The sequence below is a fragment of the Lepidochelys kempii genome, chromosome 14 (assembly GCF_965140265.1).
Source record: "Lepidochelys kempii isolate rLepKem1 chromosome 14, rLepKem1.hap2, whole genome shotgun sequence".
Taxonomy (NCBI): domain Eukaryota; kingdom Metazoa; phylum Chordata; order Testudines; family Cheloniidae; genus Lepidochelys; species Lepidochelys kempii.
The window spans coordinates 10,157,048-10,183,551 of record NC_133269.1 but is presented as its reverse complement, the minus strand read 5'-3'; the positions used below and the strand labels follow the sequence as shown (position 1 = coordinate 10,183,551).

The following is a 26,504-nucleotide window of genomic DNA, read 5'->3' as shown; positions in this document are numbered from 1 at the left end:
TCCCCTCCTCTCTGCTGGGCCCCTCTGCCTCTTCCTGTGCCCCTCCATCTGCCTCTTTCCCTCCTCTTTCCTGTGCCCCTCTACCCCTCCAGCTGCCTGATCCCCCTCCTCTCTCCTGCACTCTTCTTCCTCTGCCCCTCCACCTGCCTCTGTTTCTTCCCTTCTCTTCCCCTCTCCTCTGCCCCTGCCCCTCCACCTGCCTCTTCCCTTCCCCTCCCCGGCCTCCCTCCTCTCTTTCCATCCCTCCCTCTCCCCATTTCTAGGCCTTTTCCGGTTGCCAGCCCGTCTCCTAGCAACCCCCATCAGCAGCCCCCGCCCCCCGCATGGGGCCTCGTCTCGGCTCCTTCCGCTTCCGCAGCTTCCCCAGCTCATCCCCCGGCCCCGCTGCTGCGGCTACGAGTCGCCCCCCCCCCCCCCCCCCGGCAGTGCCGCGAGCCGGCCAGAGCCGCGGCCGGAGACTTCTCCCGCCGCCGCCATCCCCTCCCGCCCACGGGTGAGACCCTCCCCTCAGGGGGACCCCGGGGCGCGAGCAGGGCCGGGGGGAGCTGGTGGGGCGGAAGCTACTTTGAGGGAGGGGAGTGTCCAGGGCGGGGGAGGGAGGAGGTTGCAACAAGGTAGGTACCTAATTCCCGGTCATCATCCCTGGGGGAGGGGTAATTATCCTAGGGAGTGGGGGAAGGGCGGCATTGGAAGGGAGGGAAAGAGAAGAGCTGGGGGGGGGGGAGGAGGGAAACCCCAAGAGAAGGAGGTTGTGATATTGGGAGGTTGTTGGGGGGGGGGGGGGGTCAGCATTGTACCAGGGCTTTCATGGGAAGGGGAATTAAAGCGAGACTTGATGGAAACGGAGGCTGGGTGGAGTAAATAGTTTAAAAGGGTGGGGTGTGGTAGATGCTGGACCAGTTTGTGGGCAAGGGGTAGTGCCTGACTTAAGAAGAGGCAAGGTTAATGATCACACCCCCTTTTGTGGCCTGGCTGGGAGAAGCAGGTATTGGGAGAACAAGGCTATTTATATCAGGAAAAGTGAGGCTGATCATTTGTCAGAGCAGGTGTCTCACAAGAAGGGTGGGTTCTGATAGTAATTGGTATATCAGACGCAAGGGGAAAGAAAGGGTTTCAGGATAATACCAGGGTGGAAAGAAAAGCAGAGGTTAATTATCATGGTAACAAATATAGGGTATCCAGTTGTGAATCAGGCTTTAGGGAGAAAGGGAGTATAATAAAAATAGGGGGAAAGTTAAAGCCTACAATAAAGGATGGTTCCTAAACCCACCCACAGTATCCCTGAATTGGGAAGTGAGCCCCAAGTTAGCCCTGCTTGTCTTGTTTAATTTGACCATTTAGACAGGGAAAGCTAAAATCCATAAGGGATGGAAGGGGAGGAAAACAGCGGTCCTCCCTCCTCAGGAGTGTTTGCAGACTGGAGTTTGGCCTTTTGGACTCTGTGCTCAGTGATCCTGCCAGTAGTGATCACCTTGTGGTGCAGTTTCCAGCGATCCCGGAGGCAGGTGCTGAGGCGAGACATCTTCCGCAAGAGCAAGCACGACTGGCATTACACAGATCTCTTTGGCCAGCCCACCTATTGCTGTGTGTGTGCCCAGCACATTCTCCAGGGAGCTTTTTGCAACTGCTGTGGGCTGTGTGTCCACGAAGGGTGTCTCAAGAAGGCCGACCGGCATTTCCTCTGCAAGGAGATTATGATGAGGAGCAATGGTGAAGCTCACACCTCTATGGCACATCGCTGGATCCGAGGCAACGTCCCGCTGTGCAGCCATTGTGTCGTATGCAAGCAGCAGTGTGGCAACCAGCCCAAGCTTTGTGACTACAGGTACAGCGGAGGAATGTGCTTGCATATGCAGGAAGTACAGTATTATGTCATTATTGTAATTGCTGTGGCAATATTTGGTCATCTTACTGCTAAATGAAATGCTAGAATAGTTCAAGCAAGTTGTCTAGCATGAAGATCCGTTAGAATTTCTCTCGGGGCCTGATATCAATGAGACTGCTTATGAAGTAAGGTGCTATTCAGCATGAGTAAAGATGGGAGAATGGAGTCATAAGTTAGGGGTAAAGCATAGCTCACTATGTCATCTATTTTATTATTATTTGTATTACTGTAGCACGTAAGGCCCCCAATCAAGAATTAAGGCTCCATTTTGCTAGACGTTGTACAGGCATGTAGTAAGACAGTCCCTGTCCCAGAAAGTTTACAACACTGCTCCTGCAACAATTTATAATTTGTTTAACTTTACACACTGTGAGTAGTCCCATTGAGTTAAACAGAACTACTCACAGTGCATGAAGTTAAGTAGGTGCATAAATCTTTGCAGGATTGGGGCCTGGACTTATGACAAAACACAATACAAATTAAACAAGTATAAGTGCAAAAGTGTTCATTCCTCCTAAGACTATATTGTAAGCTTCTTAGGGCAGGGACTCTCTTTGTTCTGTGTCTGTACAGCACCTAGATCAACAGACTCCTGGTCCGTGAGTAGGTCTCCGAGTGCTACAATACTACAAAGAATAATAATAAGCACAACTCCCTGTGAAAGTTAATGGCGAATTCTTAAAATGTCACCTATTAACTTTTGATTTGGTATTATAGATATTTATATTATAAGGTAATGATAAGTTATCTCAGTACCCTGAAATTAGCTTTTATTGATTTCAGTGGGACTGCTTGTAGAGTAAGGTACTAGTCAACATGATGAATGTCATGGAATTGGTTCTGAAAAAGAGAACTGGATAAATTAATGGAGGTTAAGTCCATTAATGGCTATTAGCCAGGATAGGTAAGGAATGGTGTCCCTAGCCTCTGTTTGTCAGAAGGTGGAGATGGATGACAGGAGAGGGATCACTTGATCATTACCTGTTAGGTTCACTCCCTCTGGGATACCTGGCATTGGCCACTGTCAGTAGACAGGATACTGGGCTGGATGAACCTTTAGTCTGACCCAGTATGGCCGTTCTTATGTTCTGTAAATATTATCCTCGTGGACCAAGTTCTGTTTTCGGTTACTCCACTGTAACTCCATTGACTTCACTGGACATACTCTGGATTTACATCACTGTAACTGAGACAAGAATTTGTCCTCTTATATTTACATCCCTCATTCTACAGGATAAGTTTCTCGAGTGAATTCCTGGCCCCCACCCAAGTCAAAAGGAGTTCTGACACTGATTTTATTGGAGTCAGGATTTCAACCCAGTGTCATCTTATGTATGCCTGCATATAGGTTTTGTCACGTGCATGTTGTTGTAAATTATGCATTGACTATTTGTGGTCCATTTTGTGGCTGTTTTTTGCAAGGCTCTGTTTTGTGCCTTTGTTTTTCACTAGGCTATCATGAACAAAATATAAGGTATTATACTGTGGGATGGACAGGTGCCTGCCACCTCATATTTACTTATGCAGGTAATTTTCATGAGGCAAGCTAATTAGAAGAACCACTTCAGGAATCTTTTGCCAGGCTCTGAAGCTGTACAGCAGCATGGACGAATAGTCAAAGAATATATTTCTATGTATAAAAGTACTATTCTTCTACTGTTAAACTCTCGTTCAGTCTTGGCAATCGTTTATTTAATACTGGTTGCACTGTTGCGTGATTCATTTGCAGTTTACAACATATATTGTATCTGTTTCCCATCTTTTCTTCCTGTCTCTCTACAACATAAATTGTATCTGTTTCCCATCTTTTCTTCCTGTCTCTCTTTCCTCCAGTGGAATTTTTGTGTTTCTCAAGTTTCATTGTTTTTTCCAAGATTTCAGGAAATAATGTATTTATTTAGGATGTCTACATAGTGCTATAATTAACTGTGCGTAGTACTTTGTATAGAGAATGAGGACACAGCATTTTACTCCAGAGGGTTTACAATTCCGGTGACATACACATACTGTGATGTAGAGAGATTATAGCAAACGAGAGAAGGAGAGGGATACACAAAAATAAGATTGAGGTTAATTGTCTTCCATGGTATGCAGAGTGTTTTTATTTTTCTAAAAATAATTAGTGCATTGGTATTAAGGAAATAGTGAGTTATTGTTGAAGGGAGGTTAGCAAAAAGATGAGCTGGAGCTTTCAAATAGTCTCAAAGTGAACAATAGCATTCAAAAACATCTTTTGGCAGTCAGCTTGTATGATAAAGAAAATAGAGTGTTGATCCCAAGCAAAGTATGTACAGATCTGGCATATTTGTTCATTAGTAACTGCACTGTCTGAACTCTTTCAGCGTAAAACCTGCCCTAGCAGCAGATGGATATTCCTGGAGTTCCTCCACTGTCTGTCTAGATGTATGTCTGGACATTGGAATTGTCTTGCACATTGTCAGAAGCAGTGCGAGCTTCACAGTGAAAGTTTGGAGGTTCAGTACTTACTTGTAAATTAAATCTGCTGTTACAGATCAGTTGTATTCTGAGTTTTCCTGGGCACCTACTCTTAGATAATCTTTTCAGCAGCTGCTGATTGCTGAAAAACCCATGACTGACTTCCCCCTATTGTTCAGTTAAATATCTTTGACACAGATGAGAGTAAGTGCATACTAGGGTAGAGGAAATTTAATTGTGTCTATAATGTTACAAAGGAATTATTTCTTTCCTTGATTATACTTGCTACCTATTTTTACCCAGCTTTTATATGACACCTTGTAAGCGAGTAGAGCTCCAGAAGAGCAAACAACTAACTCATCTGTAAGGAGCCTCAAGTGTGTTTGATTGAGGGCAGGATTCATGGCCCACAATGAAAAGAAATGGTCACCCATCAGGAATGTCAGTGTCCATGGTATTAAGAGCTGGATTAATCGAGGGACTCCAAAAATAGCTTCCACAGGTGCTTAAATCAGGTTCTTGGATGTAGTGACCAGGATTAGCCTTCTGCACATGATGGCAATAGGTATTATAATATTTCCCCCTATATTGGCTCTCATCAGGACACCTGTAGGAATAAGTTAAATAGCTGAGCAACTATGTGCTGTGGGATTTTGTGCTACAGCTTTCCATAATGCTGTACAACTCTTAGAGCTTACGATTTAAAGGGATGCTGTCAACTTTGAAAACTGACATTATTTACAAATTTATTATCTTCTTACTAACACTCAATTGTTAAATTAAAAAGCATTTTTGAAATTCAGTTTATTTTTTACTATTTGAAATTTCTTTTTTCAGTTAATGAAAATTGATGAAGCTATTTACACTTTCACTTTCAGGTTTTCAATTCTGCAGTGTTTGTGTTGCCAGCTGTGCAAGGGAATATTTATTTGCTTATAGCAACTGTTTCTCTTGGAATTACAAAAAATGTTAATGGTTCCATTGCTTTTAAATTTCGTAAAAGCTCATTTTTACAAAATCCTAAATATCTGGCCAAACTTGAGCTGACAGTGACCTTTCAGTAGTGGATTTGAAGCACAATGTGTTTGTTTTCCTTAATTCTACAGAGAACTTGTTCAGTTTTGTTTGTTTGTAATGAATTATGAATATGTAGTGTGTCTTGTAATATTTAATAGTAATCATTTTGGTATAAATATACCTGGAGTATTTTTTTTAATGAGTGCACCAAAAAATTAGGTGTTTTGTTTCCTACTTGGTTAACGATATAAATATCTGCTCTGTTTTTAGATGGAAGTAAATATTGTTCCAGGATGCTATTTTGTCAAGTTGTCCAAAGGTCTGAAACTTGTCTAGTTATATTTTGATATCTGCCTATTTGAGTCTATTCCCAGTTCCTTGGAAATAAACGTCTTGACTTTCTGCACACTCCATGCTGTTAATGCTCATGTATTCCAGCCCAAGACTGTGTGCACAGTGTAGTGTGCTGTCTACATTCACTTTTTTTAATACAGAAGTTAGGCAGTGAGAAGAAAGGCATGAAGAGTTAATTGATACCATGTCAGCAGTTTTTCTATATTTGCCTGTTCGGTTGTGCTGGCAGTAGCAACAGTAAACACTAGTTTCAAAAAGTAAGAAATGACAGTATAAGTTGTGCTTTCCACTTATTAAATCTTTGTTACTGGAAGAGGAGTAAATGCCAGAAAAGCCCAGATCTATTTTCCTATGTGATAACGATCCACGGTTTTCTCTCCTTTATGTCACTCTATGTGTGTAAGTCCAGTAAAAGGGAGAAGAGAGGGTATAGTTATTTGATCAGAAAATATGTATATGGCGGGGGGGGGGGAAGAAACTACTTCATCTCAAGGCAGGTAGTAAATTATCTACTGACAGTTTATGCCATTTTTGTCTATTTAGGGAATTGCATGTGATGTGGTTACTTGGACTTGACTGTTATTATTATGAGCAATGTGATATTGAGAACCTTAAATATACTTGCCTCCTATTTATATTATTATGAGAGAATATTTGTTTCATAGCCTACAAAGCTCTGTGTTAGAGTTCAAGAATGCATGACTTCTTAACTTCACATAGTTTAAGAAAAGTATTTGGTTTTCTAATGTATCATACAGGGACATTAGAAGTGGAAACGACCTACTTGGTAAGCTAGTCCATAACTCTGTCAGTGTGGAACTCTTCCCTACAATACATTTACTAGTGCTTTGTCCAGTCTAGTTTTAGTGTGCCAAGCTACTTTGAGAAGGAGCTGGCTTTTTCTTACTATTCAGTCTGAATTTTTTATTTTCTTAATTTCATCCCACTAATACTCTTTTTGTCTTGAAGATCAGATCTAATAAGTGCCAATATGTTCTAATTGGGGTCACTGTGCACGTAAAATCCAAGAGTACCCGCTAATAACTCATTTGTCCCATGGTTCCTCCAAATCTGCTCTGAGTTTTTCTGAGTCTTTTTATCTGCTCCGCTGCTCTCTACCAGCTACACATTTTAAAATGAATGGTTGTTTGTGATTTAAAAAATTGTGCTAAGTGTGCTGCAGTCTCATGCTGCATCGCCACAATCACCATTATAAACTTTCTCCATCATCTTCTGGTCGTTCATCCAGGGCTTTGGAGCGGAGCGCGGAGCAGCTCCAGAGCAGTGGAGCTGCAGGTTTTTGCCTGGAGCTGGAGCGGAGCCGGAGCACAGCTCCAAAGCCCTGCTTTCATCTCTCTATTCTGCCCCCATCCCTATCCAAGACCACCCATTAAAATACAAACTTTTCTCAAGTCCTCCTTTATCATTTGAATCCTCAGCAGTATCCCACAGCTTCTTTGTGTTTCTTGTCTTTGCTTTCCTCAAACTGGGAAAAATTCAGTCTTGTGCAGTGGGTCCACACAAGGCCAGGTATCCCATATAAAAGCCTGCACTAGTAGGTTTAAATTGGACCTTACTAATGCATTGTCCAGATCAGATACGTGGGGATAGAGTCATCCACTGTTCCCGTCCTTGCTTGGCTTTGTCCTTTGCTTTCTCAACTTGTTATGTTGTGTGTGTTTAGTTTAGTTCCTTGTACTGATGCTAGTGTTCCACAGATGTCAAGGATCTTGGGGCAATAATCAAAAAGAATAAAAAGTAATTGCCACCTGGTACTTAATTATTTTAATTAGATGCCCCATTACAACATTAAAAATATTGTATATCAATCACTCGGATTATGCATTTAGAAACACAAATTTTTCTAGATCTTTTTAACACTTCATCTATTTTATATGGCTTTTTCAGTTGTTCCAGAATATTGCCGTAGGGATTCAAAACCAAAAATGTGATTATATATCATTATTTTCTGAAGTATCTTTCCCTACTGTAGGACAAACTGTTACGAAGTTTGATTGTAGCAGGTTTCCCCCAATAATCAGTCTGATGCCTGCTAGGGTTTCCCCTAGTTTGATTAATAAAAAGATATTTTTAGACCATGTTTACTCTCTTCTGTTAATTCTCTAAGAAAAGGACAGCTAGTTTTTCTGAATTAGACCCTGCAAATTTCCGAGCGTGTAAGTGATGTTGATAAAGTAATTTAAGGCAAGGTTCTACACTATTATTTTATGATCCCATTGCATAACTTGTGCTGTATTAATATACCTAATTTTATAAAGTGTTTTTGCGTAGCCCTATATAAGTAAACTCAACCTTTCAATCCAAACAATTGGTTAGAAATCAAGTTAAACCACCATTTGAACTCTTTTTGTTTCTGTTTTCAGGTGCGTTTGGTGTCAGCACACTGTACATGATGAATGCATGCAGAATTCTTTAAAGAGCGAGAAGTGTCGTTTTGGAGAATTCAGAAACTTAATTATTCCACCATATTACTTATCCACCATTAATCAGATGCGTAAGGATAAAAGAATTGATTATGGAAAGGTAACTTTATTGGGTTTTTTTTATAATACATAATTCTAAATATTAAATAAGTGCAATGATGTGGTGGTGGTTATACACTGAATCAGTGTTTGAATACATAAATGCTAAGTGTGTTGACTTGAATGTATTAGTCATTTTATTAACATCCTGGTTGAGATTGAACAGATTTTTGCACGTAATTATTCTGAGGTGACACTGAGGCTATAGTGCCTTGCTTTCTTAAACATCTTAACCACAACTGTTTAAATCCCATAATCATCTTTAGTCAAAAATTCCAAAAGTAATTTATCTTCAATTCCCTGTTATATGTTAGAGAATATTCATTAAATCTTTAGCAAAATCTGTCAACAGAGCCATTTAAAAGAAAACAGTTTCCATGCTCCAAGCCACTACTGTAGATATTGGAGAGAAATCCTATAAAATCTTTTTAAAGGGATACCTGATAAGAATAAGCAGGGGATTGGACTAGATGACATCCTGAGGTCTCTTTCAACCTTAATATTCCATAATTCTATGACTAAGCCTGTTAAAGAATAAACTTCCATTTTACCCCAAAATTAAATATTGTGAAAACTAACAGACCCTTCAAAGAGGTACAGCTGTCAAATAAAAATATTTTCTGTGTACCAAAATAGAGCGTATTGCGTAATGCAGAGTGTCAACACTCACAGTACTACCACCAGTTTTGTGATTGGGGGACTGTACCCTGGAAATTAACGACTCAAATGATTTAGGGATCATAGTGAGCAGGCAACTCAACTCAGCATGAACTCCCCAGAGCGATGCTGTGGCAAAAGGGCTAATGGGATACTTGTATGTAGAAACAGGGAAGTAGTGAATAAAAGAGGGATGAGGTGAATTTATTTCTGTATATGCCATTGGTGAGGCTGATACCAGAACACTATGTACAGTTCTGGCGTTTACGGTTTAAAAAGGATGTTGGGAAAACTGGAGAAAGTACAGAATAGAGCTGAAAAAAGGTGATTCCAGGGCTGAAGAAAATGCCTGACAGTGAGAGATTTAAAAAGCTTAAACAGAGTAACAAAAAGAAGACAAAGAAGTAACTTGACTAGCGTATAAGTACATCACAAGGAGAAAATACCTGTACTAAAGGGCTATTTAATCTTCTGGAGAAAGGCAAAACAGGAACTGGTGACTGGAAGCTGTGCCAGACAAATTCAAAGTAAAAATAAGGCACACGTTGTTAACAGTGAGAGCAATTTAACCACTGGAGCAAACTGCCAAGGAAAGTGGTGGATTCTCTATCTCTTGATGTCTTCAAATCAAAACTGGATGCCTTTCTGGAAGATAGGAGTCAGGCAAACAGAAGTTATTGGGCTGGTTACAGGACTAACTGGGTGAAATTTAGTGGCCTATGATATACAGGAGATTAAACTAGATGTTCTAATGGTCCCTTCTGGCCTTAAAATCTATGAATGATTTCAGACCAATTTTAGGGGGCTCTTGTGATAAAACACAAGCAGCTCAGAAATGTTACCTGAGGTGCCTGCATTTCCCCCTTTAACCATTACAGGCTACTGTGCTGTTTATGCCACAGGCAGCCAACCCTGTGTGCTCTGAGCAGGGCAGATTCCAGGACAGCAGAACCAGCCCTTCTCCAACTTCAGTAGTCTTAGCCCTGCTATCCCCACCCCAGTGCAGGAAAGTTAATTGGATGCAGGAGCACAGAACAAACTTCCTCCCTGCAGGCTGAAGACATGGGACAACCGCTGGATCCTGCTAGAGGAGAAGTTGGAAAGTGGGGGCCTATAGTTTGGCAGGGGGTGAGGGGAAGAGCAGGCTATGGGAGCATGCTGCGGAATTGGGATGGCTGCAGGAACGTGCCAATAGGGAGCCTGGAGGACTGGCAGCAAAGGTGAGGGGAAAGGGAGTTGGTGCCAGCATTATTGTGTATGATTCAAGGTTGAATTTTCAACCTGTAATTCTCACACGCAAATTAGGGTATTCACAGGGGAGGTCAAAAATCTGAAGACAGACAAAAAGCAAGACTTTCTTCTTCTCTTTTTTATTTTTGGTTCTGTCTGCTGGTATTTGAACCCTTGAGGTTAGCAGTACTGAAAACATGAAGTCAATTTAGAGTGGAACTTGCATGTTTGTGTAAATTTGATAAAAGCTATTGGTAGAAATGTTCAACTTCGCTGATAATTTTCTGTATATCCCTTTATTATGGAAATCATTTGTGTTTGAACAAAAGCATTATCTGTCCTAAGCCATGTTTTGATTCTTCCATGAGAGTATAGTCCTGTGTTTAAGACCTCAGTGCTGCTATGGAGATAATTCTGATGTGATTTCTTTGCAAGATCCAGGTGTAGAAGAGGGAGGAACTGTTTGAAAGCTCTTGTTACAAATGATGATTAGCAAAAGTGGCAACAAGAAACTATGAAAAAACACAAAAATAAAATGACTGTTAGTAGCTGTATTTTGGCACTTCCAACTAAATCTTCATTGACTGGGAATGCTACTGGTTGAAATAAGTTGTAAAACTTAATTACTTATTTGCAAAGTGTGCTTGTTTCTGTACTTACTATAAAGAGGGAATTAGCTACTTTTTATTTAAAATTATGGAGTAATTCATTTTCTCTGTCTTTGTGTAAATGGGGAATGATGTTGGAATTCAAAGCCCCTCATTTCTTTCAGGTTTGTCACATTTATGTACATATGGAATTTTTTTCTTTCTGCAGTTGGCATCCTCCTATTGTAAACACTGGACCCCAATAATAATCCTGGCTAATACTCGTAGTGGAAACAACATGGGCGAAACATTGTTGGGAGAGTTTAAGATTCTCTTAAACCCAGTTCAGGTAATTGTGGAGGAAAGCCAGAACTATGTAATAAACTAAAGACTCAATTAAGATCACCAGCATTTTGCTTATATATGGATTACAGGATCTTTTTAAGCAGTTTGATACAAATCTCCAGCTAAGGAAACAGACTGGTGCAGTTCTCATTTGAAGAAAAATGGCCATCAGGATTTTAGCACAGGTCTGCAAAGGCAACTTAAGGAGGGTTTTTTTTGTTTTTTTGGTTTTTTTTACAATGAGTTTGATAAGGAGCTAGGTGTCACCAAGATTTATAGAAGTTGAACTTGCAATAATCCCCTCGCTGCTTTTATTTGCCATAAGTCTCCTATTCATTCAGGAAGGTATGACGTTTTTAAGATTGGGAACAATTGAAAAAACACTTCAAATCATAAGTAAAATCATAACTCTTTCTTTTCACTACATGATGCGTTGTGCAATGTCATCACCTTGATCACTCTGTCTGGTGCAACGGTCCTGAGAAAACTATGCGGGTTTGATCTGATTCTTTTGAAGCTTTTTAAATCTTAACTTTATTTGTGAAAATGGCAATACATCTGGCTATTTTCCTGTGTTGCCTTCTGTGTTGCCATTGTCCCTTAAACTCAGCTGAGAAGGCACAGGATGCTCTGACATAAGGTAGCTGTTCCTAGACTTCCTGATTACCTCTTAATTCTCTTCCTCCAAAGTTCAAAGCAAGAGCCTTCAATGATTTCTGCTAGTCTGAATTTAAGGTCTTTGTTTTAAAAAACCAAAAACCAAAAATCAATGCCAAGAGTAGTCTCAATGAATAAACTCTTTTTTACAAATTGAATTTTAAGTCTTTTTTTTTTTTTAAACCGTTTTTATTTCATTACTTTTGGTTCTTGTAAAAGTGAAGGATTGACATTACTGGATTTAAAAAAAAAATCCAATTTGTTTTGTTAATATGAATATTCACTGAAATAACTACTCACATGAATCTGAGTAGGATTTGGTCTTTGGTATGACCATTTGCCAGTGTAGTTGTCTGGAACTTATGATGATCAGTTTGCATCCTGATATATAAAAGTGAAGATGTTTTGATCTGTGAAGTAAACCCTACACTGTGTGTCTTAACTTACAGACATTTTCATTTTTATTTTCATTTGTTCGTAGGTTTTTGATCTGAGCAAAATTTCACCTGCCAAAGCACTCCAGCTTTGTACCTTGCTGCCTTATAATTCTGCTAGGGTACTTGTCTGTGGTGGGGATGGCACAGTGGGCTGGGTCCTGGATGCAATTGATGAAATGAAGATAAAGGTATGGTGTTTGAATACCTTTGCATGTATTGTGGTGAAATACACTTTGGCCAGTTACAAAAATTAAGCCCTAATCTCTTATCCGGATATGGGTCATTCCTATCTTTCAGAGTAAACCTATTAAGAAAAGTATTTGCTAAGTAGCTTATATACAATAAAGAGATACAGACTTTGAACGTTTAATTTAGAAGCCATTCTGCTCACGGAGTGTAGCCTATTTTATGCGTTCCTTTGCAATCTAAAGAGAAATTTAATTTGCTGTTAATGGACTTATTAATATAGTAAGGTTCTTCTGCTCTGGCTGCTTATTTCTCACCAAAAGTATTCAACTTCTAAAGCCACCAAAAATAATGACACAATTGCAGTTTGTGACTTTAGAAAGAGATTAAGGGACAGAAGTAGATAAATTATTAAAGATTTGATTTTCATTATACTATTACTTACTGACAAGAAGTGAACAAACTTTGTGTGTTTAGTATTGTTTCTAAATAGAACACGTTTTCAGTTTAAGAGGTGTCAGCAAGAACTCCTGGGATGTCTAATTCGATTGTCACCCTTTCTGCCCAGTATCCACACACCCACCTCCTTTTCTCTGCAGAAAAAAAGAAAACAAGTGGTAAAGTTCTCAAAATTGGATAAGAAAAATGTAATTTCCATTTCCCAATTTTCTGGAGTCAAAGTGAATGTTATATTTAACTAATAATACTTTGTAAAGTACTGTACTGAAAGCTGCAACTGGGACATGATGCATATCATAAACCTATGAATGCTTTTGAGACATATTTGCTGGAACAATGAAATATGTGGAAGAAAAATGTCTTAATAGCCCTGCAGAGCTAATGTACTTAAGATGGTGTGAGCTGGATTCTAGGCCCTCTCATGCCTCCTTAGCAGAGTTCTTGACAAAATTTTATGCTCCTGAAAACGCATTACAGGCATTGGCAGTACATAGGTATTCCTCTGAGGGCTGGGCTGTAAAACCTTTATCACTGGTGGTAAAGTGAAGGGAGAAAAGAGCCCAGCTTGACTCTCAGATCCCTGGTTGCAGGGCTGATAATAATAAGAAACATCCTTTTTCTTATAAACATATATATCCTGATTAAACAACAGTAACCACGATGCCCCTTTTCAAATTACTTCTCACAGTTGAAAACTTAAATCTCACAACAGCTCTATGAGCTAGGTAGATACACCAGCTTTACAGAGGGGAAGCTAAGGCAGTAAGGGAAAGGCAAGACATTTTCCAAAGGGGCTGCTCGTTTGGGGATATGTTATTTTTGTGCATTTGGTATTTGCCTACTTTAAAAATTCCACCTTTCATATTTTCTTGATCCCAAATGCTTAGATTTGACATTTGCCATGCTTACAGTACATGCTGTGCCACTCTGTAATAACCATTGAAGCAGCTTTTCTGTTAATGGTGTTCAGCTATCTTCAGAATTTCTGGGGATAATAGGGAGGGAGAAGACTCTAGAAAAGGAGATTCTAAAATATACCATTTCTATGTCACAGGGACAAGAACGGTATATTCCACAAGTTGCAATCTTACCTCTCGGAACAGGTAATGACCTGTCTAATACGTTGGCTTGGGGTGCAGGTTATGCTGGAGAAGTCCCAGTGGAACAAATTTTACGAAATGTAATGGAGGCAGATGGAATTAAACTAGACCGGTAAGTAACACGGTACAAAGGTGAATCCCACAGCACCTTTACTATTTTGTCTATAAACTCCAGAAAGCATTACCGATCAACAGTAACACCCAGTGACCGCAGAGTTTTGATAGGGAAACACAAACACGGTGTGCACAGGTGTAACTGCTCCAGTGGGAAACTAGGGGGTACTGGATGTCAGAGATGGAGGAGCCTATGCTATGCAGCTTCTCCAATGCTGAACCTTTAAATATTTAACCAAACCTCTGAATCTTCCGAGGAACATCCATCTTCTGATTATAATTTCTTACATCGCAGTTGTTGGTTTCTTATTGCAGTTTGAGTTCAGTGAGAGTAGTTCATCTTCTGTCACTTGGCTAAATAATAGCCTTTTGTTTTTCAGATGGAAGGTTCAGGTAACAAATAAAGGATACTACAATTTAAGAAAACTAAAGGTATGGTTTCAAAATTACTAAAATTTGGATCTTACCAGATGCTTGTATTAACTGATTATTTTATTTCCTACTTGCATATGCTTTTTAAATAAAATAAAATAAACTGCCAGGCCTGAAGGTTGTATAGTAATAATACCTCGCAGATAGAGCACTTTTCCTCAGAAGATCTCAAAAAGCTTTACAAAGGAGATCAGCACCATTATTCCTATTTTACAGATGGGGAAACTGAAGCACAGGGAGGTGAAATAATTCCCCCACAGTCACTCAACATGCCAGTGACAGAGCCAGAATAGAACCCAGATTCCCTGTGTCCCAGTCCAGTGCTCTGTTCACTAGGCTTTTCTCTTCAATTCACAGTACCGTAGGAAAGTAGATGGAAGCTTTAACAATAATGGTATTGGAGCATTGAAAACAATGAACTGCGTTGTTAATTGGCTAACATAGAAGTGAAGCTGTTACGCAAGTTTACAGCAGTGATAAGAACGCTATTCTTACTACATGACAATCTTATAATTCACAATAAACAAGAATAAGAAAATAGGAAATGTGAGGAGGATTGCAAATCATGTGTTGCCACTCTGGAAAGTTTCAGAAAAAAAGATATAACCATTTGGTATATGGAAAAGATAAGTAACCTGCCCGTAAAGTGAATACTTATTTGAAAGAGTGATCTAATCTCACATGAGTTTTACACTTTTGTGACTGACATCAGTAGAGTTACCCCTGATTCTCATCAGTGTGAGAGAATAATCAGGCCCTAGTCTCAGGGGAGCGGAGGGGCTTGGAATAGTGTTTGAGGGAGTTGATATCTGACTTGTTACAGGGTTAGTTGAAGTTTCTGTCATGCAATTCCAAAGTTTAATTAACTGTATATATCTATATTTGCATATTGTAGTTAAGTAGCACCGTCTGCTGGAAAATATTGGGATCCACAGAAAGAAATGCAGGATTTACAGTTTCTTTTCTAGATTGCTACATGTTTTGCTTGCAGACCTGGCATTAAGAACCTTTATCTCATTTTTAGGGCTGTCAAACAATTAAAAAAATGAACTGTGTGATTAAAAAAATTTATTCATGTAATTAATCACACTGTTGGTAATAGAATACCATTTATAGAATACCATTTATTTAAATAATTTTGAATGTTGTTCTACATTTTCACATACATTGATTTCAGTTATAACACAGAATACAAAGTGTACAGTGCTCACTTTATATTTATTTTTTATTACAAATATTTGCACTGTAAAAAAAAAAGTTTTTTTCAATTTACCTAATACAAGTACTGTAGTACAATCTCTTTATCATGAAAGTTGAACTTAAAAATGTAGAATTATGTACAAAAAAATAACTGCATTCAAAAATAAAACAATGTAAAACTTTAGAGCCTACAAGTCCACTCAGTCCTATTTCTTGTTCAGCCATTCGCTAAGACAAACACATTTGTTTACATTTGCAGGAGATAATGCTGCCCACTTCTTGTTCAGAATGTCACCTGAGAGTGAGAACAGGTGTTCTCATGCCACCGTTGCAACCGGCGTTGCAAGATATTTACATGTCAGATGTGCTAAAGATTCATATGTCCCTTCATGTTTCAATCACCATGCCAGAGGACATGCATCCATGCTGATGACGGGTTCTGCTAGATAACAATCCAAAGCAGTGCAGACCAACGCATGTTCTTTTTCATCATCTGAGTCAGATGCCACCAGCAGAAGGTTGATTTTCGTTATTGGCGGTTCGGGTTCTGTAGTTTCCGTATTGGAGTGTTTCTCTTTTAAGACTTCTGAAAGCATGCTACACTCCTCCTACCTCTCAGATTTTGGAAGGCCCTTGAGATTCTTAAACCTTGGATCGAGTGCTGTAGCCATCTTTAGAAATCTCATATTGGTACCTTCTTTGCGTTTTGTCAGATCTGCAGCAAAAGCGCTCTTAAAAAGAACATCATGTGCTGAATAATCATCCGAGACTGCTATAACATGAAAGATATGGCAGAATGTGGTTAAAACACAGAGCCGGGGACATACAATTCTCCACCAAAGAGTTTAGTCACAAATTTAATTATTGCATTACTTTTTTAATGAGCATCATCAGCATGGAACCATGTCCTCTGAAATGGTGACCGAAGCATGAAGGAGCATATGAATGTTTAGCATATCTGGCACGTAAATACCTTGCAATGCTGGCTACAAAAGTCCCATGCGAATGCCTGTTATCATTTTCTGGTCACATAAATAAGACGTGGGCAGCATTATGTCCCATAAATGTAAACAAACTTGTTTGTCTTCGTGATTGGCTGCACGAGAAGTAGGACTGAGTGGACTTGTAGGCTCTCAAGTTTTGCATTGTTTTGTTTTTGAGTGCAGATATGTAACAACAAAAATCTACATTTGTATGTTGCACTTACACAATAAAGAGATTCAACTACAGTCCTTGTCTGAGGTGAATTGAAAAATACTGTATCTTTTGTTTATCATTTTTACAGTGCAAATGTTTGTAATCAAAAATAACAATATAGAGTGAGCAGTGTACACTTTGTGTTGTGTTGTATGTGTTGTCATTGAAATCAATATATTTGAAAATGGAGAAAAACATCCAAAAATATTTAATAAATTTCAATTGGTATTCTATTGTTTAACTGTGCGATTAAAACTGTGATTAATCGCGATTAATATTTTTGAGTTAATCACGTAAGTTAACTGCGATTCATCGACAGCACTACTTATTTTTAAAAATGCCACAGTGAGCAGTGAAAGTGCCAAAAGAAGCATTTTAGAACAAAGGATACTATGAAAGTGGTCATAGGGCTTTCCTTATCTCTGAGGAAATCCAAGGGTAGCCGAGAAGTGTGTGCAAAACTCCATGAATCCAACAATAATTTGTAAGTGGTGGCAGTGTATTGGTAAGTGCAGAGAGTTGGTGACTATTTTAATTTCATAGGACCAAATTCTGCTCTGTAACTTGGGTGCTTCTCCCACCCCTGGGTAATTCTCATCAAAGCACCTATATAACTGAGAGCCTTTAATCATTTTATGTTAGCTAAGAACCAGTTATCTGCTGCTTCAGATTACACACTCATAACTTCGAATTTGCATATTGCTAGGATTTTGTTTTCATGTCTCCATAATTTTAACTAGAGCTGTTGTCCCACAGGTGTTCACAATGAACAACTATTTTTCCATAGGACCTGATGCTCTCATGGCTCTCAACTTCCATGCGCATCGTGAGAAGACTCCCTCTCTGTTTTCCAGCAGAATTATTAATAAGGTGTGATTGATAAAATAGCATTTTCCACTTCTTGCCAAAGATACTGAGAATTGCCACCCTTTAATCAAATGACTGCAAATAGCCTCCATTAATTCATGGAAGTATTTAAGTATCAGCTGTTTTGTGTAACAGTCTGAGACAAACTTGGATTTTTTTTACATTGAGTAGCAATCAAGCAAAACATTTTTCTGCCTCTTAATCTAAGATCATGTTTTACTAGTGTCTAGTTTATTCTAATGCAGGGATAGGCAACCTATGGCCCACATGCCAAAGGCGGCCCGCGAGCTGATTTTCAGTGGCACTCTCACTGCCTGGGTCCTGGCCACCGGTCCAGGGGAGCTCTGCATTTTAACTTCATTTTAAATGAAGCTTCTTAAACATTTTTAAAACCCTATTTACTTTACATACAACAATAGTTTAGTTTATATATTATAGACTTATAGAAAGAGACCTTCTAAAAACATTAACATGTATTACTGGCACACGAAACCTTAAATTAGAGTGAGTAAACGAAGACTTGGCACACCGCTTCTGAAAGGTTGCTGACCCCTGTTCTAATGTGTATTTCCATGTTGTTGTTCCTCAATATCATGGTTATGCATTCTAGTACTATGGCCAAATTCTCTTTGACTTCCGTGGAAACAGCTCAGGCCACTGATTTATTGCAGTTGTGCAATACAACTGTGGAACTACACGTCCAACCTCGGAAACTGCCATTAGGATCCTATTTTCCCTTACGTGAAATTTTTCCTACATAGGGAAAGAGAAACTCTTCTTGTCTAGCTCCTGGAGTTTCATCTTCATTGTTCCATTGGGTGTTCAGGGTTTATCTCCCTGGGTCAGGAAGTTCATTCTCTTTCAGCAGTACATGTCTTGAGATGCACAGGGATCTTGGTCAACTATGCGGGACTGTTGTCTCCACGCAGCTGTTCTGCTGGCCCACCATCATGCTGCTATTGGCTTATTTACCACTCCATATTCCTAGGTTGTACAGTAGTGGCGAGAATATGGACTCTAGTACCAGCAATGGAACATGCTTCTTAGCGCTACCTCTTCCCGCCCCAGTTTTAGAAGAGGTCCAGTCCTAGAGCTCTTGTAGAGGAGCTTCCATGGGGAGCTTATGGTGGGTCTGGTGCATTTCCAGCCAGGTTCCAGCTGTTTGGGTTGCTCTCCCCTTCTGGAAGCAGAGGGAAAGACTCTTGTTCTTAATTACCTGCAAAGCAGTCTTAAGTATATTTATCTCTGTAGAGCTTCTCAGTCATTTGGAAACGTAATGGACTGGAGCAATGGCACTGCCCAACTCTGTTTAAAAGTGCAGTACTGATTTAATTTTGAAAGGAAAAACTTCCTTGCACTAGATAGTAATTACTGGGTCATCCTCTTCCTGAAAACTTAAAAGCAAAGAGGATACACAAATATCTCCTGTTACATAAAAATTTCAGATTGAGCTCTTATAACCATAATTAAATTATCTTCGTCTTTCTCTCTGTTTCTGATACTGGTTTCTCTTTAACTTTTTGTAGGCTGTTTATTTTTTCTATGGAACCAAAGATTGTTTAGTACAGGAATGTAAAGATCTTAACAAAAAGGTTGAGGTAAGATATCTGTGTTCTCTCGCTAACTCACTTTATTCCCTGGGGGAACATACATCTCCCTCCCTCAAGAAAGCAGGATCTTAAATGGAAATGATCTAGTAATTTTTATAAATAAAAAAGTCTAAGCAACACCTAAGTCTAAGTTTCCACTAGGTACAATCATAGAGACCTCTTAATGCTTACCTTTTGATATAAAAGCAAAATTAACTTGTGGCGACTGACTATTCAGGACTTACTGTACAGTATCTAGTGCCTGATGCTAAACCCATTGAAGATTCCCATTTACATTTATGGACTTTGGATCGAGCCCCTGCTGTAGCTAAAATCCCAATGTATAGGTAAAACTTGCTCCAGCACAGAGGGACTACACAAGTCTGAGTCACAAACCCTTGCAATTGTAATGTGCTAGTTAATAATAGAAATGGGGGTGGTAGGATACGGTACCATATTATGAAGTCAAAAATGTTTTCTAATATGTTTATATTTATTTTATAAATAACACACATGCTGATCATATGGGACCAGGTCCCATTGACTTCAGTGGGATGCCCACCCTAATGTATGAAGAGAAGTGGCACATGCCCAAGTACAGAATTTGGCCCACAGTAACTTACTAACAATCTGTTGTGTATCTGTAAAGCTAGAGTTGGATGGTGAGAGAATCGATCTGCCGAATTTGGAAGGTATCATCGTCCTGAATATTGGATACTGGGGCGGTGGCTGCAGATTATGGGAAGGAATGGGTGATGAGCCTTATCCACTGGCAAGGTATGCAGTGCCTTAATGGTTATAATATATACTTTTTTATTACAGCGTAAGGGCCAATGGGCTTACGTAAGCAGTCCCGTTAATCAGAGGGATTGCTCACATGAGTAGGTGCTGCAGAAGTGGGCCATAAGATTTTAAAGAGTGCATTGAATTTGTTATGCAGCAGAAGGCAAACAGATAGTTTTAAGCTTATGTACTGTAACAGTCACTTTCATTATAGTAAAAAGAAAAGGAGTACTTGTGGCACCTTAGAGACTAACCAATTTATTTGAGCATGAGCTTTCGTGAGCTACAGCTCACTTCATCAGATGTTTACCGTGGAAACTGCAGCAGACTTTATATACACACAGAAATCATGAAACAATACCTCCTCCCACCCCACTGTCCTGCTGGTAATAGCTTATCTAAAGTGATCAACAGGTGGGCCATTTCCAGCACAAATCCAGGTTTTCTCACCCTCCACCCCCCCACACAAATTCACTCTCCTGCTGGTGCTAGCCCATCCAAAGTGACAACTCTTAACATAATCAAGTCGGGCTATTTCCTGCATAGATCAAGGTTTTCTAACATAATCAAGTCGGGCTATTTCCTGCATAGATCAAGGTTTTATCTATTAATACAAAGACTATGTAAAGATTTTTTATACAGTTATTTCAGTGGTGTTCCCAACTATTTTTTTTTATAGTAAATTTCTCCTTTTCTAAAATTTAGATATGATGATGGACTGCTGGAAGTTGCTGGAGTTTATGGCTCTTTCCACTGTGCACAGATTCAGGTGAAATTAGCAAATCCTGTTCGACTAGGACAGGCACACACTGTGAGGGTACGTATGATTACCTTTACCCAGGTTTTTCAGTGAATGTGTCATCTTAGGCACTCAACTGCTGATCACGTCTTTGTCTTTAAAAGTGGCAGTTTGTCGGGGAGTCTGGTGTTCATCTTTGTTGGAAAAGTTAATTGCCCCTTAAATTGCACCCACATAACTCCATTATGGACACCTTATACATGTGCGTAACTAACAATATACTAAGATTCTCTACTGGGAGGCTAAAATCTTGCTGTATCAGTACATAGGCAATAGTTGTAAATTAAGTATCTTTGGCTGGAGTGAACTGTTATGATTCTATATACGCTCTTTTATTTAATACCAGCTGATTCTGAAGAATTCAAAGATGCCAATGCAGGTGGATGGAGAGCCATGGGCACAGGGACCCTGCACTGTTACCATAACTCATAAGACACATGCACTGATGTTATATCACTCGGGTGAACAAACAGATGATGATGCTTCCAGCATGTCTGAGCAGGAACACACAAGGGAACAGACGGATGAAGACATATAGGTTCTGAAGAATTTTACATAATATATTAATCAAGTCTCGTTAAAAAACTTAGAACATTTAATATATATTTAACTATCTCAATAACTATACCTTTATGCAGTAAGGTGTAGACTTGTGAGTGGCATAGGGGTAAAAAAAAAAAAAAGCCATGCTTTCAAGTATTAATGGAAAATCCTCCAGACTAACCCTTAGCAAAACACTTAGGTGTATACTATCAAAATGAAAATCTCACCATAACTTAAGCTGATTTTTCTTAAGGCTAAATGTCGTTTTAGTATGTCTTGAGAATACTATTTTCTCTTTTAAATAAGCAGTATGTCTTACTCAGTTCAACAATATATTGTGAGGTGCACATAAAAGAAATAGCGAAATGTGACTTTGGGTAGCATGACCATCTTTTAGGACCTATGTAAGAAGACTGTTTCTTTTGGTGACAATTGGCAACACTTTAAAAACTGTTACAGATAACTGATCGTGTCTGATGATGATCTGAAAATAGCAACATGGCAAGTCAGTCTGTGCCACCCCATTGATCATAAATACATATATGATCTGGTTCAGTAAAAATGTATTATTTGCTAAAACAGATGGAGAACACATGTAAATTTTTCTTCCTGACTAGGTCATGCAAGGTGAATAATAGTTTGCGGGATTTAGAACTTTATCTCCCATTTAAATTTATGACCACAAAATAACATTATTACAAACAATGATACAAAAATTCAGAATAGATGTAACAGTAGATATAAACATCCTGTTTAGGTAACCATCAACATTTCTCCAGGTAAATATTGATCTAGGTGAAGCTTCTCAGGTTTAAAACTTCGTGGTTGCCTCAGCAGAAATCAATATTTGCTCCTTAGTTATTTTATGAGTGAGTAATTTAACCTACAAAGCCAAGAGCTTGAAGCTAAGGAGTAAACCTGTCACTAATCAGTCCAGTTGAGCGCATGTACTGCAGGTGATCTCCAAACAGTAACTGAACTTATAGTAGACGTGTGCTGCATACGTTAAGCCCAGTGACAAGTTAAGGAAAGAGTCTTGGTCTAAACACTGAATTTTCTTACCTCTTTTGTCATTTTAAGCCAGTGCCCTCAAATAACTTTCCTTTTGTTTTCTGTATGCTAGTTTAAAGGGACACTGTCAAGTAGGGTAGGCCATATATCTACATTTTGTAAACCAAATGGAATTGTTTTACAGAATCTTAAAAAAAAGTTTCCATGGATTACCTAATGTTAATGAAAACTTTTTTTTTTTTTAATTTATTTAAGCATTTTTGTACAGGTTTATGGAAATCAAACACAACAGCATTATATGCATGCATGAGAGACCAGGGAGTTAAACAGACCCTTTCTGGTTTAAATTTTCCATGCTGAGTGAAATGCAAAAAGCAAACATAGTTTATATGGTAAAAAGTTAATTACATTTTTGAAACTCTTCCATTTTTAATAATCTTTCAAGATAAAAATATGTTTTAACTTGACAGTGTCCCTTTTTAAAAGTTTACATGCTAGATTCTAAATACTACTGACATTAGTAAATTCGTATTTAGACAGATTTGCAAGGTGTTCATTTATATATGTGATTAGAATGTAATGAATTGTAAATGTTGACAACAAATGTAAATTTCATACTTGGTATCCTTATAGACCTTCTTTGAATTTGTAATTTATCATGTAAATACACAGCGATTTTGAGTCACAAAGGTCCACATAAAAAGTAAATTAAAAATTCCTAAAGTAGATATACCATGTTATAGATAAATCCACTATCCAAATCTTCTCTAGTTAAAATTGACTTTAGGTTATACTAGCTTAAAAATCATTTTAAAATGGTACGCCTCTATTTTATTTATTTATATTTGAATAACTTATTCACACTTATTTTTAAAAATATTTATTTAAGTATTATGTTCTTATCCTTGTGTACTAATGTTTACAGGCAAGTTATAAAGCTCTGTAAAAACTGGGTATGTATTTGGAATGCAGATACATTAGAAAGGCAATGACAGGGTTGCTTGATGTAAACTTATTAAATTGTGTTGGGAAGAGTCATCTAAAGTTTATCTGGAAATTTTCAAGATATATTTCAACACTCATAGGATCAAAAACTGTTCCGAATTTTTAAAGTTTGAACCCCCAGCCTACCCTTAAAACAAAACTTATAAAATGCTTTTTTCCTGGTCCTAGAGAGAGGGTAGATTGAAAATCCATCCTGTCTCTAGATCAGTGTTTCTCAACCTCTTTGACACCAGGGACTAGCTTGCTGCCTTCCTAAATTGTGTCAGGGAGATCTCAGGGACCTGCGCCAGTCCATGGACCAGTCATTGAGAAACACTGCTGTAAATGACAGCACAGTTGGTGAGAGTAAGTTGTCTCCCAATTTGTTTTGTTCTTGGTTGGAGGAAGGAAACGTAGGTACAGCACTTCAGACAATGGGGTATTGGCCAGCAGGTACTGTATGCAGACAAGCTGGATCCTTCCACTGACTGCAACTCACTGAGCACTTCTCAGGATCTGATGCCAATTGGGTGAAATACTCTCTGGGCAGTACAAATCCATGAATAGCTTTGTAGTACAGGAGGAGAATGGGCAGTGAAGGTAACACTTCATCTAATACCTACTTAGTAATTTTGGAGAGCTGCTTTCTGAGGATGGCCCTAATTGTCTCAGCCAAATCATTGCTCTTTGCATGCTGATGGGCGGAGAATTATGCTGCACGTATGAGCAATTAGAAGTGACTGAATAGTTGATGGGTAACAAATTTAGATGGTGTATGCTTGGAAAGCCTTTCAGAAAACTCTGTTTGAGGATTGGAGAAGATTGCACTCGCTATAAATTTTTATCTCAAAGTCAGATATGCCATACCCACTTTTCCTGCAATTGGCTCTAGTTGTCTACAGGTCAGAGGACTTTTTAAAAACATAAATGTTAAGGCTAGAGTTTAAATATGTCAAGTGATCACAGGAATCTTCCAATTCCCAACTTACCACCCTGTGGGGTTTTGGGGGTTTTGTTTTAAACTTCTCTTGCTCAACTGTTTTATTTTAATCAAAACTTTTCAGTTCATCATAAATTTAGAGTCAGATTCATGACTGTGAATTTCTCCCTGTGCAACCACTTTAGTCTGACTGCAGAAGTTATAAGTCATTATCATTTGCCCCCCACGTATAATCTGCATATAAATTAAATAAAGACACTTTTCAGTTTTAATGGTAGTTGCTCATGTGCTATTGTATATTTATCATGGTTGTGAATCTGATGAAATTCACATTTTTAAAAAAAACAGATGTGAGAAAACATGAAGCACCTGATACAGTTTTGTCTATTGATTATCCTATTTTTAATTAAAAATAGGCTTTGACAATTGGAAACATAAAAATATTGCAATATATTAGTTATTCAGAAGAGGGTGCTCTGCTATTGAAATTCATGCCCTACTCTAAGAAAAGCAACACAGCATTTACGGATGACATAAATTATGAATACATTTAATTTCTTAGAGGCTTTTCATAAGCATATTAATTTGAATAAAATGTACAGCTGTAGAAATATTGAGAGATTAATTTAGCAAGCATTCAGAATATTCATTCACAAAGCTGTAATTCTAGGCTATGTTGAGATTTTATTACAGCATATGCTAGTGTACCTAAAGATCGGTCAGTGCTTCTGTTATAAATCCTTTTCCTGGGTTTATAACCTACAGGTTAAAATGTTTTTGGCGGGCTTAAACTTGCGCACACAGCCTAGATATGGAGTGATCTTTTTTCTCCCCTCACAACCCCCTTACTTATTAACTTTCACAATTTGTATATAATATATCTATTTTTCTTATAGTAGTTCACAGGTCAGAGTAAAAGTTCTGTATTCTTGAATATTCTGCAACTTGTTTGTGGTTTTAAAAGCAATGTTCCCAATCCATGAGGTGGGCCCTACACCTTTTCTATTTTTCCCCTTGAAATAAAATAGTTGAGGTCTGACAGTAGTTGCCATTCACGTTTATCTTTTTTATAAGAAATTGTGCCACTTATTGGCTAAGATATAGTTATAACCCGATGCGTACTGGTGGTCATGTGTTTACAGCATACTCCAGCATAGCGCCAAAAACCATCACAACGGGTAAATAGCATGGTTCAGATTCTCCTTTCCAATGCATTGATGAGACTCCCCTTTTAAATGGACACACCTAACTTTAAATCACACGTGTGTTCTGAACATTTTTGTAATCTGCTAATTGTTCTGGATTGCATTCACTTCAGCTGGAGTAGTGGGTGCTAACACCTTTGAAAACAGGCCCCTACTTATTTTTCCCTGTTTGGGCCTTTTTACATTCTAGAATTCTACAATATAAATGCAATCAAGAGAATCTGATTTTGATAACAGGATGAAGACAGCCATGACTTAGCAGTCATAGACAGGGCAAATCTTATTCGGCACCATGTTAACTGACCAAGATTAACTCCTGGTCCAAGCAAAATCTAATCCCAGTTATTTGGCTTGATGATGATGAATAAGATTTGTCTGGTCTCCACTAACCATACAGTCACAATTGTCAGTATTATGTTAACTAACTAGCAACAAAGGAAAGAAAAATATTTGTAATAGCAAAACGTGCTTATAAAACTATAAAATTGACTGGGGCACTCAGGCAGTTGTAATACTAGAAACTTCCTTCTAATTCACTTTTTGTAATTGACTCGTTTTTAAGTTTTTGGTATCCTTGTAAGTCAGAGCCATTCTGAGGTCAGTGCACAGTTCTGTGCTCATATTTAGATTGCATTTCAGTCAGATATTTTTCCTTGTGTGTATAGACTTGTATCCTGCGCTTTATTTTTATTTTTTTAATGCAATGTTAGTCATGGTATGTTTTAATAGGTGTAAAATTTAGGTCCTCCCTAGCAGTCCAATGCACTTTTTTCTAGAAGATAATATTCACGAGGAGACAATGCTGATTATTTCCATTGGGTTTTGTGGTCTTTGCGCCAAAACCTACAAAGGTTTATGAACTTGATTAATTTTTAGCATGTATGTCTAGCAATTACACTCAGCACTGTGCTTGCAGTGTTCTTCACTGGGGTAAGCAGGCTTAGTTG

At 38.6% G+C, this 26,504-nt stretch overlaps 2 protein-coding genes across 2 annotated transcripts in view; one reads left to right on the top strand and one right to left on the bottom strand.

Moving 5' to 3' along the window:
* Nucleotides 1–26,504, bottom strand: part of C14H17orf67 (chromosome 14 C17orf67 homolog) — a 48,836-nt gene that overhangs the window by 14,808 nt on the left and 7,524 nt on the right. The window lies entirely within an intron of this gene.
* Nucleotides 804–25,050, top strand: DGKE (diacylglycerol kinase epsilon). The gene is made up of 11 exons (XM_073310347.1): nt 804–1,825; nt 8,077–8,236; nt 10,939–11,058; nt 12,193–12,336; nt 13,848–14,005; nt 14,388–14,439; nt 17,593–17,706; nt 19,230–19,301; nt 19,942–20,069; nt 20,781–20,892; nt 21,221–25,050. Exons 1-11 carry the CDS (start codon nt 1,368–1,370, stop codon nt 21,410–21,412), a joined length of 1,710 nt encoding a protein of 569 aa, XP_073166448.1. The 5' UTR covers nt 804–1,367; the 3' UTR covers nt 21,413–25,050.

Bases quoted from the DNA above. Each gene is read 5' to 3' on its own strand.
- DGKE (XM_073310347.1), top strand. From the start codon at position 1,368: ATGGAAGGGGAGGAAAACAGCGGTCCTCCCTCCTCAGGAGTGTTTGCA. The intron at 8,237-10,938 runs GTAACTTTATTG...TTCTTTCTGCAG, and splicing joins AAAGAATTGATTATGGAAAG to TTGGCATCCTCCTATTGTAA. The intron at 20,893-21,220 runs GTACGTATGATT...ATTTAATACCAG, and splicing joins GACAGGCACACACTGTGAGG to CTGATTCTGAAGAATTCAAA.